Raw genomic sequence first — 17,759 nt, 5'->3', positions numbered from 1 at the left:
TAGACACACGCATGTATCTAAACACTAGGCAATGATATCGCTCGTTCACTTAAGTAAAAGTCCGAAGAAATATTAAGAACGAAAGCAGAGATGAACGCCAAGATTTTAACGTGGAAAAACCCAAAACGGGAAAAAAAACCACGGATCCAAACTTGGATCAAAACCAATCACTATGATAGTAGCAGTTACAAGACTGACTCACAAAACAACCCGTCGATCCAAACGACTTTGTTCCTCTTAGTCTTGATCGCTAGAACCCACGATTCACTGCTTCTTGTGATTGAAGTCCAATCTCGGTAGCCCTCGAGATTGATCTTTCGTCTAGATAGCCCTTAAGACGAAAGATTAAATTCTTGTAGATGAGTGAAACCTTGTTAGTTGAAGAACCGATGTAGCCTCAAGAAGTCTCCTTCAATAATATTTCTTCAACCACTCTAGAGTTAGGGTTTCATAATCCTTATATATGATATTCAAGATAGAGCCAAATCCGAGTCTTATCCGTACTCATGATCTTCAAGATATAACCAAATCCTAGTCTTATCCGTACTCATGATCTTCAAGATTTTCAAACTTCGTTGGTATGACTTGATCTCATCAACTTTGCTTCAATAATTTTGCAATTCTTCAAATCAGAGATTTTCTAGACTTGTGTAAAGCTCATATACATGTAAAAAATACACTTAGAATATTTTGTACACAATTGCCAATAATTAAAAACCTAACATGATTAATCAGGTACGGGATACAAAAGAGGAAAATAATATAACCTTATCTAGTATGAAGCGAATGAATGCTAAACCAATCTTCTAACAACTCACTGTGTGAGATGAAGCTATATCTGCAATCTATCGAGCAACATAAGATTTTTGATGTTCAAATTATGCTACTACACTTGTTTTATCACGTATAGTTCTAGATTTCTACAGGTACAAACTAATATATATCAATATGGTAGATTTGATGATCTTCTCTCTTTGTTGTTTCATGAAATCTCTAAGTGATGATCTAATAGAGCAAATCAAGTGGCTAAGTATCGAGACGAGCCAGATGTTAGCAAATGGTAGAGCTGTACCTATTGATGAACCGTGGAGAACCCTCATATGAAACAACTGCAGCAACTCTGTCACTCGAAATTCAACCATATTCTACCATTACTTGCATTCGGTTTTCTTCCTTATCAACTAAATATTCTTGGAAACTAATAATTAATTTGCTTGATCTTCTTACATGGCTATGTAAGTTTCATATAGTTTCTTGGGTTATACAGCTTCAAATCTGCACTAGAGATGATGAACGTAAATATAGTTTTGAATAAAATCAAATTTCTTATAGAACCATAAAACTAATGGATATAAATTGGCATCTATGAGTTGAGCAAGCCCTTTCTACAACGTGAAATTAAAAAAGAATAAAAAGAAGAAAATTATATCATACTAAAAAGCACATGTGCTCCACAATTCTATAAACCCAAGTCACATTCAGGGTTGTATCCTTATAAACGCTAAGAAAATTGATTAAAAACACCCTTTTTATTTTATTAGGGTTAATTATGTTTATGCCCCTTAAATTTTACCCAAGTTTTATAGGGATCCATAAAAAACTCTTTTATGTTACAATGTCCACCCTAGGGGTGTAAATGAGCCGAGTTTGAGCGAGATGGGCTCAGTTCAGCTCGGCTCAATTGCTAGATTTTTCTAGCTCGAGTTCGGCTCAAGCTCAAATTGAGTTAGAAAACTTGAGCTCGGCTCGACATAGATCGATGGGAGGATTTGCGGGTCGGGTATCAAGGAGGCGGCAGAGAGGCGGCGGAGGACGGAGAGGGACTTGGAACATTGATGAAGCTGGAGGAAGGTGAAGGGACTTGAGGCTCGCCATTCTGATGTCAGTGGACTGAGGGCTTGAGTTTGCCCTAATCAGCTTTAATAAAGAATGAGGAAGGAGCCACCTTTTGTTGATAAAATCCTTAATAAGAAAGCCATGCCAAGCATCCTCATGCCCAATTTGAGCCTAATTGATCAGAATAAGGGAGGAGGACTGTTATGCCTAATCGATCAGAATAAGGGTAGCATCCTCATGCTTAAGAGCTCGCTGCTGCTGCCCCAATGACTCCGACAAAGGGGGGAGGGTGTGGAAGAGAAAGCCGCCTTCATAGGCCAAGAAGCAGTGGGGATTCAATGGGTTGATCTAGAAGTGGAGGAGGAGCAACTCAGAAAAGGAGCCCATGGCTCCTAACTTGTCTTCTCACCGTGAGCGATCCGATAACGGTGGTGCTTTATCATTTGTGAAGCTTGTGGTGGCTCCAATCGGTGTAGGGCTGGACACGAAGAAGAAAAAAGGAGAAGATAAAGAGTGAGGAGGAAGGAGCCGAGGAGGTGAACAGTGAACTTTTGTGAAAATATCCTGGATGCAGTCACCTCAGCTCCGGTAGCTTTCACTAGTTATATATATATATATATATATATATATATATATATATATATATATATATATATATATATTGCTACAATGTTGAGCCTAATCGAGTGAGCTAGCTCCAACTCGGCTTGGTAATACATTCGAGCTCACAATATTAGCATAGCTCGGCTCATTTGGAGCTCGAGCTCGAGCTGAGCTTAAATGAGGAGTCTACGAGCTTTTTTGACATTCCTAGTCTCTCCCTCCTCTCCCCAAAATTTTGGAGAAACTTCAGTGTCACCATTCCGTTAGTGTACCCTTAGAAAAAATTGAGCGAGTTAGCATATGTGGCAGTTATATCAGAATACATCAATTATAAAATGACCTAGATGCCCTTGATGGAGTGAAAGGAACTTAATATTTTTTAGTGCAACAATAATGAACGAATATACCCTCATCTTTGTTCTTTCCTTCCCATTCTCTTCTTCTGCTTGTCTTCATTCTTCTCTCCATTCTACTTTCTCCTCCCCGACGATGCTACTACCCTTGCCCTTGCCCACTAGTAGGTCTCCATAGTGACGGGATCACTAAGGAGGGAGCAGCATAGTCTCGCATAGGACAAGGAGATCAGCTAGACATGAAGTCCCTAATGCTATCGTTGGCAACCTTTCAACTAGCCCCCTATAAAAGTTTTCCTCTCTCGTTCTCCTATCTCTCTCTCTACCCCCAATAACTCCACCCATCATTGCCAAGAAATGCCAAGAAATGCCACAAATTGGGTGTTGATAGTTGGATGCAAAGACCTCATTGTCACTATTGCCAACCTTCCACTGCCTCTCTCTCTCTCTCTTCAAAGTTTTGCTCTCTCATTCTCCTCTCTCTCTATCCTCTCTCCAACTGCCCCTAACGACTCTATTTGTCACGGTTGGGAAATGACACCAACTCCCCACCACCCTCTCTCGGTGAGCTCTCCCTCTTCCTCTCTCTTCTCTCTTTTTTTTGCTCTTCTCGCCCTCTTTCATGCTCTAGAAGGTTGGAGAGCCGAATACTATGAGAGGACAGTCGATGGCTAGGCAACAATAGTCAAATTCATCTCCTGTGACCTAACTTTGCCTCCTCCCTCCTTTCTCCTTTCCCCTACTCTCTTGCTTATTATTCCTAATTCTTCCTCTTCCTTCCACCTCTCGATTGCTATGCCATCACACCCTCGCATCGCCAATGGTGGTGCAACATCACCGTGTCTCCTATGGTGGTGCAATAATCATTTTAGACACTAGAGGAGTCATTGTAGGCTTGAAGCCATCGCTACGATGGTTACTAGATTCTTTTCGATCAATCTTTGGATTGATTTGATTAAAGAGAGAGAGGTATGCTAGGGGCTGATGGCACGGTGGGCCCTACGTTCTACTAGCTACAATCGGTTATTCGTGGTTGGTGGTTGGGAGTGCGTGACACTCCACATACACCCAAGTGAACAAAGCCATTAGGGTCCGACCATTTTGGCATGGTGGCTTTTTTATTATTTTGATAACTTTACACTTACGGTTACGTTAATTAATGTATATGGTAACCTTACGTTAAAAATAACGGAAGTCACTCTTAACAAAAGTAGACTTCTCTCTCCTTGTTTTTCACATTTGTAGGAAATCCACTGGAAGGAAGTTTTAGTCAAAAATGGAAGAGCATGATCTGTCAAAAAAAGAAATCCATTCACGATGTTGTGCAATTTTATCTGGAACTTCTGTAGTCCTTCTGTCATTTCGGTTATAAAAGGTCATTTATGCCTTCTTCTCACCCTCAAAGTCTACATATACTACATAAAACTATTTGCATCTTTGCTGTCATTGAGAAGAAAATGGAACGTCGACGCAAGAGTCACTCTTCTCACTTCTTGCTTCCTCGTCGATTACGACCTTGGTTAGCTCTTAGGTTAACAATCTTCTTTTTATATATTTACCACAATTTTTAATATGACATATTTTATCCTACGCCATTATGTTTTTCTTTCTTCTTCATCAAGAGTAGTTATCAACATTTTTCTGTACTAATTAAGTTATTGCTTAGCTTCCTATGATTATTTATTTCCTTGGGTTGGCAACTCAACATTACCTGATCAGTTATTTGGTCAATCCTAATTGTTTGTTTGTTGTTAGGTATCTTACGCAAAAATTAAATAAAAAAGAGAGAGATCCTATGTTCAATGAAAGTCAGATTTAGTCTGGAAAAGAGTTCAACATCTAGATTGGCCATCTAGATCATATAAATTTAGTTTAACATCCACACCTTCTCTTTTTCTTTTCTGGTGCATGAAACACATTATATATATGACATGTAATTATGTCTGAATTCTTCGATAAATATCTTCGTAGAGTCACGAGGCTATAAGAAACTAACTACTGAACAATACTTCTTTAGCACTACATGAGTTGTTGGAACTAGTGGAGGATGGATTAGATCAAATTAATCTTAGAACAACATCTATCAGGTCATCCATACTATTTGGTTCTATTAGGTTTTACTTTGTTGAACTATGAACTATTCGCTAACATCAAGCTAGCTGAAGCATAAGCTTTAATTTTTGGAACTAATGCCTAAGGATTAAGGATGCCGATAGAACTATTTTTTGGAACTGGCTACAATAGGTAGGGAAGTTTGTCATCCTAACTAATATATCAAACTACTCCTCTTGAGTGAGCAGATATAACTTAACTTAGATTATTCTAAGTTATAGTTATCATCTCTACTGATTTCTAACATAACCGGAGGGAAGTTACCATAATTGTTTGTACGTACTAGTGTACGAGAAGATACATGAATCTTATTTAATGAGTAGGATTAATAAAATGTGATGAGACTGGCCATGATTGCCACTACAGCTCACTGTGGTATGAGAAACCGAAACATTGATGTGCAACAAGCCAACATTGTTTACTGACTAAAATTATTCTCATTTTTGTCTTTCTTCAAATCCTTCACCATTCCTTCTCTTTATAATGACAACCTTTCTTCACATCTCCCTGCTATTAGCCATGGACGAGACTGGCCTTGATTGCCATGGCAACGGCGCTAACCAAGTGCCAGATTTACCCACAAAAATCTCTGGCCACCGTCGTGCCCAATCTGAGACCATAAACCTGAGCCCCGACAGCATCAACTCCATTAGAAACTCCGTAGTCCTCACCAATGATGACGATGATGACGAGTTGCTCTCCATGTTGGAAGATTTCGAGAATTTTAACTCTTCTTTTGAGGAACTTTCGCGATTGTTCAAAGGGGAGCCTTCGGAGCCGCCATCCATGGAGGCTGCAGCTACTCATCTTTCTTCTCCTCCTCTTGCTCATTCACATGAGGATAGTTTAACCCCGAGTTGTGATGAGAGGCTGAAGTTGAGGAGGCACAAACGTAGTCAGTCTTTGGATGAGTCTTTCTTATTTAACTCTGAGCTTCTTACATTAAGTATGAAAGTGCTATCGTTCACAGAGAAGAGGAAGGCCATGCCAGCGGAGAAGCTTGCCAACATTGCTCTTGTAGACCCTAAAAGAGCAAAGAGGTTTGATTAATCTATTTGCTACCATGATATAGAGAAAATAGATGTCGAATCTTGTTGTTTGTGATATTATCTACAAATCTTCCACGTTTATTATCAAGTTGTATGATGGTTAATCTTACGTTATTTTTGGTGTAATTAATTAAATCTAAGACCATTTTTTATGTAGGTCCATCATCATCTTTGTCTCTGTTGATTACCTCTCACCTTTTTTATGTTTTTGAATATATTATCTCAACTTCTGTTTGGATATTTTAATCTCCTTATGAAATATTTATTTAACTAATCTTCAGCCTCTACAATAGGATGTTGGCAAACAGACAATCAGCTGCAAGATCAAAGGAAAGAAGAATGCGATACATGGCTGAGCTTGAGCAAAAAGTGCAAGCTCTGCAAACAGAAGCCACTTTTTTTACCACTCAGATATCCTTGGTACAGGTATATACATACATACATACATACATACATATATATATAAAGCTTGAATGCGAAGTCAACTAACTTTAGGGAAACATTGATATATTCCAGGAAAAAGAAAATTGTAGGTAAATGTTGCAAATAATTGAGTTTTAATGTGTTTTCCTTTTTCCTGTTCATTGGTTTGCATTGATAGAGGGACACTACTGAACTGGCAGTTGAAAATAGTGAGCTGAAGCTGCAACTACAATCTATCGAGCAACAAATTCACTTCCAAGATGGTAATATTTTACTGTTCAACTGTGCTACTCTTCTTGTTTTACTGCTAAATTCTTCTCAATTATGCCGTGATCAAATATATTTCAATTGGTCTATAAAGCTTTTCTATATATGTAATTTTGTCATCTTTGTACTATTCATCTTGTGATCTATCGAGTAATTAGAATAATCTACTATTGCTATATATACATGATTATGATATTAATCAAGCCTAATATTGCTTAATAGGCATATATATATATATATATATATATATATATCTGATTTCAAGATGTTTTACCTTTGTTGTTCTTATAGCTCTGAATGATGCCATGGAAGAGGAAATTGAGCGACTAAGGATCATAACGGGCCAGACGTCATCGAATGTTGGATCTATGACAAATCATGAAGAACCCCCACTTCAAGAAATGCAACATTTATATTACCATACCCAAGCTTTGCAACCACTCAATTCAGAGCAGGAACTTCAGATTCTTCCACAGCATCAACTCACACTACAAGAGCATCAACCTCAGCTTCAAAAGCCAGTGCACATGCATCATGAACAGCAAGCACCTACAAATTTGAGAAAGAATTGACCAATGACACTGGCCAGAGGAAGAGTGGTGAGGCGAGTTGATCTAATGACTTTGATGGCTCTTGGGAAGAGAATGGCGTGTGTAGCAGCCCCAAGTCAGCAATATGTTACCATTGCTTTTGATTTTCCTACTTATCAACTTAGTTTAGACTGCTAGATGCTTCTCATAAACTGAATTTATTTGCCTTAATAATTTGGAGACTGCTTCTCTATTCACATGTGGTCTATGTTCCTATATAATGTGTTGTTTGCTTGTGACATACTTATGATTTATGAATTTGAATATTTTCCATGAGTACTGAACTAGATTTTGGGTTTCTTGTGAAGTTCTTGTTAATAGTTCAATTGATATAGTATCTACATAACAGCTCCACACAAAAATGGTAAAATATTTAATGTGGATGAAATAGAAGTGTCTAACTTCATTATTCTAATACAATCATAGGTTAGGGTCCTTTGAAATAGACAAGAGGTAGTTAAGGAAATTAGAATGATAATGTGGCCTAGGGCACCCGAGTTTGGCCGGTGGGACTAGGTCTAAACGACTTAGGCTTTCGAGTGTCACATGCTGTGATGGTGTAAATCTAGATTTACCACTTGACTAGATGATACAACTAAGTCTTATTGATAGATGTCTATATAGAGGGCTTGAGGATTGGGCTACAAAATAGGTCAAATAGGAAAAAGCCCTTGAGCTAATGTGCTAGAGTGAGTCTATTGGGTGCGGTTAGAGCTTTGGCTAGTTTAGGTCCTTAGATGTGAAGTTTGAGACTAGAATTTGGTAAGGAAATGTGCTTGGGTCTTAGCTAGAAATGCACTAGGGTTTAGATTATAGAACAAGTTGTAATAGTTGAAAGCATTAGTCTAGCTTGTTGCAGCCTACACAACGAGGCCTTGAGCTAGTTAGGGATTTAGTAGCCCTAGATTTTAGGGAGCCACATCTACGGCAAAGCGTGTTCGACTTGGATAGGGGAGGTCTAAGTTTGGGTTTAAGCTATAATTGAGCAAGGAAGGAGGTGGCTAGGTGGGTGGGTGGGTCCGCAAACTGGGAAGGCTAGTGGTGGTGTGATTTCAGGGTGAAGAAGATGCATAGAGGCTTGGGGTAAGGGTGAGGAGCCACATCTAACATGAAGGTTGGTCATGGAGGTGGTGATGGTAGTGGTAAGGGTGAGGAGCCACATCTAACATGAAGGTTGGTCATGGAGGTGGTGATGGTAGTGGTAAGGTGAAGGCTGATGGAGATGGATGGTTGGAGAAACCATCCATGGAGGTTGTAGCTACCCCTTCTCCTTCTCCTCATTATAGGGAGTTTGGTCCCGAGTTGAGATGAGAGGCTAAAGTTGAGGCAGAGGCATAAACATAGCCAGTCTATGGATTGGTCTTTTTCGTTTTAACTTTGAGCTTCTTACATTAAGTATGGGAGGGTAATCACAGACAGAGAAGAGGGAGGCCATATCAATAGAGAAGCTTGTTAATCATGCATAATTATTGCTAATAGTTGTATCTGATTTCAAGATGTTATACTTTAGTTGCTCTTGCAGCTCTAAATGATGCCTTGGTAAAGGAAATTGAGCAGCTAAGGATTGCAACATGCCAAATGTCATCGAATGTTTAAAAACCTTGAAGAACCCCCATTTGAGGAACTGCAACACTTACCATATCCAAGCTTTGCGACCACTATTTTCAGAGTAGGAAATTTAGATCCATCCACAAAATCAACTCACAGTTTAAACGCATCAACCTCTGCTTCAAAAGATAATGTATATACATCAAGGACATCACTTACTAATCTCACTACATATGCAATGTCTGGCATCTCCTAGGATGAACGATTTGGCAGAGTAAGAGTGGGGAGGTGAGTTAATCCAGTAACAATAATGGCTCTTATATAGACTGGTGGGAAGAGAATGAGGAGAGTAGCAACCCTAAGTCAACAATATGTTACCATTACCTGCATTTGTTTATTAATAGGTTTCTTAGGCGTTCAAATGCTGGATGATCATGTGAACACCCAACGACTGGGATATTTTGTATTAGAGTTTATTTATTATTTTTGGACGTAGGCTAGCCTCTAAATGTGTGGAATAGTAGTCAGTTTGGCACTATTAATAATTTTGGGCATTTGTTTTATATTTAGGCTTGAGCCAACCTTCTCCCTCCTCTCTTTTCCTCGGTACACACTCTGATATGCAACCATCACTTCTCCATTCTTATTCTGGCGCCCCTCCTTCCCGTAAGTAGCCCCATTCTCTCTCCTCTTCTACAACCCAAACCAAGGTTAATATCCATGATACATAACTTCCCCACAACTTCCCAAGGAGATCTTCCTCCCTTTTGCCTTATCTAAATTAAAATTTACTCAACTTCCATCATCACCTTCACAACGATCTCCACTTCCCTTTATCTATTAAAAGTAGATCAATCACAACCAAAAGTCATACCCAAGCCTATCGATCCTTTCTCCTTTTGAGTTCGGTATTGATTTGGAATCAGGTTGCAACATAATAATTCATGGACTGCTTTTTAATTCACCTGTGGTCTATGTTCTTATTTATTGTGTTGTTTGCTTGTGACATGCTTATGACTTATCAACTTGAATATTTTGCAAGAGTAATGAACTAGATTTTGGGTTCCTTGTGCAGTTTTTATTAAGAGTTCTTACGAAGCACGTTGAAGTAATTTTCATTTCATTCATGAGAAGATTGCTCAAAATGATATTCTATTCTGCTTTATTTCTACAGCTGCTCAACTATCTAATAATTTCAAAAAGAGGTTCACATCAGCTACTACCTAATTCCTATTATCAGGATATTTTGAATCTATCTCATGCTTCGACTAGTATGGAAGGATAATGCTCAATCTTCTCAAACAAATTGCTGATAAGATTAAGTTATTTATATTACATTTATTCTTTTTGTTATTATTTGTTCATCGTTGTATAAACTCTATATACTGTGAGCAGCTTGCTCACCATAGGTATGTCTTCACTTATTTACTTGTTTTTTCTCAGAGTCTATTTGAGAGTCTAGATAAGAATAGGGCTGTCAAGCTCAACAAGCGGCTCGGGCTTGGCTCAACTGAAGCTTGAGTCCGGCTCGGTTCGGTCAGAGCTAAAACCGACTTGAAATTAATATTGAGCCGAGCCTGAGTTAGAGTCGACTCGCTCAGGCTCAACTCGATAGGCTTAGTATGGGTGTTGCTTCCTCCTCCTCCTCTTTCTTCTTCAGCCACGGTGCCTCGCCTCCTCCTCCTCCTTTTTCTTCTTCTTCTTCTTCTTCTATAGCAGTGTCTCTACCCTCTAGTCGTCGTCGCCGGCAACAAGGGGCGACAAGCTGCACCAGGAGGCCCTAATGCTATCGTGTCAACCTTTCAATTGGCCCTCTTAAGGTTTTCCTCTCTGATTCTCCTTTCTCTAGACCTCTCTCTCTAGCTAACCAGGTGCTGCCAGTTGGACACAAAGGCCTCATTATCACTATCGTTAGCCTTTCACCACCTCTCTCTCTTTATCTTTTCAAAGTTTTGTTTTCTCGTTCTCCTCTCTCTCTCTCTCTCTCTCTCTCTCTCTCTCTCTCTCTCTCTAACTACCCCAACAACTCTACCTATCATCGTTGTGAAATGACGCCAAGTCCCCTAGCCACCCTCTCTCGATGAGCTCTCCCTCTCCCTCTCTCTTCTCTCTTTTCCTTGCTCTTCTCACCCTTTTTCATGCTCTAGAAGGTTAGAGAGCCAAACCGTAGTGAGAGCACAGTCGATGGTTGTGCAACAACAATCAAATCCATCTCCTATGACCTAACTTTGCTTCCTCCCTCTTCCTTCCTCTCTCCTTTTCCCTACTCTCTCTCTTATTATTTCTAAGTCTTCCTCTTCCTTCCACCTCTCGGCTGCTATGCCATCACACTCTCGCATCGCCAATAGTGGTGCAACATCATCGTGTCACCTATGATGGTTACCAGATTCCTTTCGATCAATCTTTGGATCGATTTGATTAAAGAGAGAGGTATGCTAGGGGCAGATGGCGACGGTGGGCCCTACATTCTACTAGCTACAATCGGTTATTTGTGATTGGCAGTTGAGGGGTGCATAACACTCCACATACATCCAAGTGAACAGAGCCATTTGGATCTTATTCAACCAAGTTGTGCATGATAGGCTGGCCATTTTGGCATCGTGGCTTTTTTCCTTATTTTGATCATTTTACACTTAGGTTAAGTTAATTAATGTATATGGTAACCTTACATTTTTTAAACGGAAGTGGCTCTCAACAAAAATAGACTTCTCTCTCCTCGTTTTTCACATTTGTAAGAAATCCACTGGAAAGAAGTTTTTTGTCAAAAATGGAAGAGCATGATCTGTCAAAAAAGAAATCCATTCAAGATGTGCAATTTTATCTGGAACTTCTGTAGTCCTTTCTGTCATTTCGGTTATAAAAGGTCATTTATGCCTTCTTCTCACCCTCAAAGTCTACATATACTACATAAAACTCTTTGCATCTTTGCTGTCATTGAGAAGAAAATGGAACGACGCAAGAGTCACTCTTCTCACTTCTTGCTTCCTCGTCGATTACGACCTTGGTCAGCTTTTAGGTTAACAATCTTCTTTTTATATATTTACCACAATTTTTAATATGACATATTTTATCCAAAGCCATTATATTTTCTTTCTTTTACATCAACAATAGTTATCAATAATTTTCTATATATACTAATTAAGTTACTGCTTAGCTTCCTATGATTATTTATTTCCTCGGGTTGGCAACTCAGCATTACCTGATCTATTAGTATTTTGGTCAATCCTAATTGTTTGTTTATTATTAGGTATCTTACGCAAAAAATAAATAAAGAGGAGAGAGATCCTAAGTTTGCTGAAAGTCAGATTTAGTCTGTAAAAGAGTTATAACAGTACAAGTTTATTTAGTTTAACATCTAGATTGGCCCATCTAGATCATATAAATTTAGTTTAACATCCACACCTCATTTTTCTTCCTGGTGCATGAAACACATTCTATATGACAACGTACCAATTCTTCGATAAATATTTTTGTAGATTCTCGAGGCTATAAAAAACTAACTACTGAACAATACTTCTGTAGCACTACAAGAGTTGTTAGAACTAGTGGAGGATGGATTAGATCAAATTAATCTCGGAACAACATCTATCTGGTCATCCATACCATTTGGTTTTATTAGGTTCTACTTAGTTGGACTATGGACTATGAACTATTCGCTCACATCAAGCTAGCTGAAGTATAAGCTTTAATTTTGGGAACTAATGCCTAAGGATTGAGGATGCCGATGGAACTAATTTTTGGAACTAATGGCTACACTTGTTATCTATCTCAATGTGAGTTTTTCATCCTATAGGAATATACAACAAAATATAGTAAGAGATCACACATTCACACATACATGTATTGTTTTAGCCCAGAAGGTAGGGAAGTTTGTCATCCTAACTAACATATCAAACTACTCTTCTTGAGTCAGCAGATATAACTTAGATTATTTTAAGTTATAGTTATCGTCTCTACTGATTTCTAACATATCCGGAGGGAAGTTACCATAATTGTTTGCACGTACTAGTGTACGAGAAGATACATGAATCTTATTTAATGAGTAGGATTAATCAAATATGCCGAGAATGGCCATGATTGCCACTACAGCTCATTGTGGTATGAGAAACCGAAACATTGATGTGCAACAAGCCAACATTGTTTACTGACTAAAATTATTCTCATTTTTGTCTTTCTTCAAATCCTTCACCATTCATTCTCTTTATAATGACAACCTTTCTTCACATCTCCCTGCTATTAGCCATGGACGAGGCTGGCCTTGATTGCCATGGTCACGGCACTAACCAAGTGCCAGATTTACCCACAAAAATCTCCAGCCATCGTCGTGCCCAGTCGGAGACCATAAGCCTGAGCCTCGACGATGTAAACTCCATTAGTGACTTTGGAGTCCTCAGCAATGATGATGATGACGACGAGTTGCTCTCCATATTAGAAGATCTTGAGAAGTATAACTCTTCTTTTGAGGAACTTTCCCATTTGTTCGAGGGGGAGCCTTCGGAGCCGCCATCCGTGGATGTTGCAGCCACTCCTCTTCCTCCTCCTCGTCCTCCTCATCCTCATTCGCAGGAGGTGAGTTTGTCCTTGAGTTGCGATGAGAGGATGAAGTTGAGACAGAGGCACAAATATGGCCGGTCTTTGGATGGGTCTTTCTTATTTAACTCTGAGCTTCTTACGTTAAGTATGGGAAGGCCATCGTCGACGGAGAAGAGGAAGGCCATCTCAGTAGAGAAACTTGCTAACATTGCTCTTGTAGACCCCAAAAGAGCAAAGAGGTTTAGTTTATCTATTTGCTATCATGACACAGAAGAAATAGATGTCGAATCTTGTTTATTGTTATATTATTTACAAGTCTTTCATGTTTATTATCAGGTCATTTGATAGTTAGTCTAATGTTCTTTTCTTGTGTAATTAATTATAAACCATTTTTTTATGTAGGTCCATCGTCATCTTTGTCTCTAATGATTACCTCTCACCTTTTTATGCTTCTAATTATATTATCTCAATTGCTATTTGGATATTTTAATCTCCTTGTGAAAATATTTATTTCACTGACTTCAGTCTCTACGACAGGATGTTGGCAAACAGGCAATCAGCTGCAAGATCAAAAGAAAGGAAAATGCAATACATGACTGAGCTTGAGCGAAAAGTGCAAGCTCTGCAAATAGAAGCCACCTTTTTGACCACTCAGATATCCTTGGTACAGGTATCCATATATTTATGTATAGTAGCTCTTATTGTAAGAAAGGGAAGGATAAAGCTAGAAAGCTAAATCTAACTAACTTGTTGGAAACATTGATATATTTCAAGAAAAAGAAAATTGTAGGTAAGCGTTGCAAATAACTAGGTTTAAATGTGTTTACCTTTTTCTTGTTCATTGGCTTCAATTGGTAGAAAGACACCATTGAAATGATGGCTGAAAACAGTGCGTTGAAGCTACAACTGCAATCCATTGAGCAACAGATTCACTTCCAAGATGGTAAGAATTTTACTATTCAAATATTCTACTCTGCGTGTTTTATTGCTAAATTCTTCTCAATTATGCCATGGTCAAATATATTTCTATTGGTCTTTAAGCTTTTGCATATATGTATTTTTGTCATCTATGTACTGTTCATTTCATAATCTAGAGAGTAATTGGAATAATCTACTATTACTATATCACCATGCATGATTATGATATTAATCAAGCCTTATACTGCTTAATAGGCATATAAATCTGATTTCAAGATGTTATACCTTTGTTGTTCTTGCAGCTCTAAATGATGCTCTAGAAGAGGAAATCGAGGGGCTAAGGATCACAACGGGCCAGACGTCATCGAACTTTGGAGCTATGACAAATCATGAAGAACCCCCATTTCAAGAAATGCAACATTTATATTACCATGCCCAAGCTTTGCAACCACTCAATTCAGAGCAAGAACTCCAAATCCTTCCACAGCATCGACTCATGCTGCAAGACCATCAACCTCAACTTCAAAAGCCAGTGTACATGCAGCATGAACATCAAGAACCTATAGACCTGAGAATGAAGGGACCAATGACTTGGCAGAGTAAAAGTGATGAGGGAAGTTGATCTTGTGACAACAATGGCTCTTACATGGACCGGTGGGAAGAGAATGACGAGTGTAGCAGCCCCAAGTCAACAATATGTTACCATTATCTATATTCTTTTTATCAACTTATTTTAGATTGCTAAATGCTTATCACAAACTGAGTTTATTCGCCTTAATAATTTGCGGACTGCTTTTTTATTCACCTCTGGTCTGTTTCCTATTTAATGTGTTGTTTGCTTGTGACATACTTATGATTTATGAACTTGAATACTTTCCATGAGTAATGAACTAGATTTTGGGTTCCTTGTGAAGTTCTTGTTAATAGTTCAATTGATGAAAAGATAAGAGAGTATGAACACAATGGTGATATATATATATATAGTATCAACATTACATCACCACACAAAATGATAAAAAAATTTAAAAGAGATAGGTATAGAAAAAAGAATGAAAAGAATCACATATATTAGTGTATAATGTGGATGAAATAGAAGTGTCTAACTTCATTGTTATGATATAATCATAGGTTAGGGTCCTTTGAAATAGACTAGAGATTGGTCAAGGAAAGAAGAAGGGAGACTTGGCCAAGGGCACCCGAAGCCTAGCCGGTGGGACTAGATCTAGTCAATTAAGGCTTTCAAGTGTCACATGCTCTTTTGGTGAAATTTTTTATTTTTTACTTGACTGGAGGATATAGTTAGGTCTTATTGATAGATGTCTATAGGGAGGGTTTGAGGATTTGGCTAGGAAATAGGTGAGTTTGTGGGGGGTGAGGATAGAGATTTGGCTCATTTGGGCCTTTAGGTGTGGAGTCTAAAGCTAAAATTTGGTATGGAAATATGCTTGTGTCCTAGCTAGAGTGTTATGGCCCGATCTCGGCTACCTGATTAAGCTCGGGTGCATAGAAGCAGTTCTCACAGTCGGAGAAATATATTCGTCAGATATTCTCATGTAGATAGACAATTATGAAAGTAGATGGGTTCGTTCCATATCTTTCTAATCTATGTTTTTAGTATTTATGATCTTCTCAGATTCAGACTATAGCTAGGGCAAAAATAGGCAAAGTTATAGTGGAGGTGTTGATGACAGGTGATAGTGATGTTGGTGGAGATGGAGTGGACACGGGTTATAAGTAGTGTTTGCATGAGGTGTTGTTAGGTGAAGGAAGAGGGGAAAGAATGTGGTTAGTATCCCAAGAAGGAGAGAGGGTCCGACAGCCAAAGAAGGTTAGGGGTAACCGGCGTCGAGGTGGCATACGAGTAGGGTTTGAGTGAGGAAGGAGAAGTTTCAAAATAGAGGGAAGAAGATAAGTTAACTCAATGTTCATTCCATACAAATTCTAATGAGGCTGTCTTTCACATATTTAGAAGCTAGCCTATCCACCAAACAATTGAAGGAACTAAACCTAATATAAGCTTTCTCACTAGATGCGTTTGAATGGCCTCAGGGGCGTTCGAATAGCCAAAACAGTTTCTCTATATGTACGACTACGATGCAGACATTCGAACCCCCTTTCCTTGCATTCAAATGGCCAAAACAATATCTCTCTATGTGTGAATGTGATGTAGGCATTCGAACGACGCGTTCAAACACTCATTCCTTGTGTCCAAACGCACCAGCCAGAAAACCTTATTTAGCAAAATACACTAAGAAATTGAAACATAAAAGGGATTCATAGGTCATTTCTATGCACAAGATGACTTAGTTTGGTCCGAATCACATCATTCCATCTTGCTTTTGCTCACTTTGTCCTCAAAGTGCAAATTTGGAGAAGCGGTCCATCAATGTCACCTCGAGTTCCCATGTGGCTCAATCATGTGTTTGACCTACCCAACTCACCAGCATCTCTATGGCTAATCGTCCATCACGCCTAACCCTTCTTCTTGCTAAGACCTTCGGTGTGAGCTCGATCTCCTCAGCCTCGGGCTCGAATAATTTGAGCACTATTGGCTCCACTAGTCCAACTTGGGCTCTCAAGCTAGACACGTGGAAGACCGGGTGAACTCGTGATATCTCGAGGAAGTCCAGCCTGTAAGCCATTGCTCCCACCTTCTCTTGGATCTAAAATGGGCCAAAGAAATGATGCACTAGCTTTTGGTTTGGAATAGGACGCACCGAAATTTGTCGGTACGGTTTGAGCTAGACATTAACCCAATCACCCACTTCTTATCTTCGATCTTGATGCTTGTAGTCATAAATTTGTCGATATGGTTTGGAATAGGATGCATCCGGTTTTGAGTTGCTGCTAGATGAAGCTTGAGTCATTTGAGAACCTCATTTCATTCTGATAGCACCAAGTCCACTTCGGAGCAATCTGACAAACTCACTCGATCATAGGACTGCAATGTGGGTGGTGCGCGTCAATAGACCGCCTCAAGTGGCATCATCCCAATGGTGGTGTGGTGAGCCGTGTTATAAAACCACTCAACCTATGGTAAATGAGCTAGCCACTTCTTGGGTTGCTCCCTGGGAAAGCATTTCAAATATTGCTCAATGTAGTGATTAACGACCTCAAATTGCTCATTGGTTCTAGGATAATACGCCGAGTTCATCTTGAATTCAGTTTCTTACTGCTTGAAGTATTCTTGCCAAAAGTGATTCATGAAGACCGGATCATGATTTGAAACAATTGATCTTGGCATTCTATGTAAAAATTTTAGCTACTTTCTTGGCAGTGTGTATATGTGTGATAGGACTAAAAAGTGTGCATTCTTTGACAACCGATCAACCACAACCATGATAATGGAGTGTCCTTTGACCTGAGGTAATCCTTCAATGAAGTCCATCACCACATCCTTCCAGATCTGATCCGGAATGGGCAATGGTTGCAACAGCCCCGCGGGTTTGATCGAGTCCATCTTGGTGCGTTGACAAATTTCACAAGCTTGGACATAAATTTGCACCTCCTTTTTGACCCCAACCCAA

The 17,759-nt window shown here is 39.1% G+C and overlaps 2 protein-coding genes across 2 annotated transcripts; both read left to right on the top strand.

Moving 5' to 3' along the window:
• Nucleotides 1-5,423: 5,423 nt before the first annotated feature.
• On the top strand, nt 5,424-7,215 carry LOC140768416 (probable transcription factor PosF21). The gene is made up of 4 exons (XM_073108679.1): nt 5,424-5,944; nt 6,247-6,379; nt 6,555-6,639; nt 6,935-7,215. The coding sequence occupies exons 1-4, from the start codon at nt 5,424-5,426 to the stop codon at nt 7,213-7,215; spliced, it is 1,020 nt and encodes a 339-aa protein (XP_072964780.1).
• Nucleotides 7,216-13,023: 5,808 nt separating this feature from the next.
• LOC140768415 (probable transcription factor PosF21) lies at nt 13,024-13,666 on the top strand. Its single transcript, XM_073108678.1, has 2 exons — nt 13,024-13,553; nt 13,651-13,666. The coding sequence occupies exons 1-2, from the start codon at nt 13,024-13,026 to the stop codon at nt 13,664-13,666; spliced, it is 546 nt and encodes a 181-aa protein (XP_072964779.1).
• Nucleotides 13,667-17,759: the final 4,093 nt, after the last annotated feature.

The sequence above is a fragment of the Typha angustifolia genome, chromosome 10 (assembly GCF_048772165.1).
Source record: "Typha angustifolia cultivar Huaian chromosome 10, ASM4877216v1, whole genome shotgun sequence".
Classification (NCBI taxonomy): Eukaryota; Viridiplantae; Streptophyta; class Magnoliopsida; order Poales; family Typhaceae; genus Typha; species Typha angustifolia.
Note: the sequence above shows the minus strand (reverse complement) of the source record. Positions and strands in the feature narration are given on the sequence as shown.

Excerpts from the sequence above, each read along its gene's own strand:
- LOC140768416 (XM_073108679.1), top strand. The coding sequence starts at position 5,424 with ATGGACGAGACTGGCCTTGATTGCCATGGCAACGGCGCTAACCAAGTG. Across the intron at positions 5,945-6,246 it reads GACCCTAAAAGAGCAAAGAG|GATGTTGGCAAACAGACAAT; the intron begins GTTTGATTAATC and ends CCTCTACAATAG. Across the intron at positions 6,380-6,554 it reads CTCAGATATCCTTGGTACAG|AGGGACACTACTGAACTGGC; the intron begins GTATATACATAC and ends TTGCATTGATAG.
- LOC140768415 (XM_073108678.1), top strand. The coding sequence starts at position 13,024 with ATGGACGAGGCTGGCCTTGATTGCCATGGTCACGGCACTAACCAAGTG.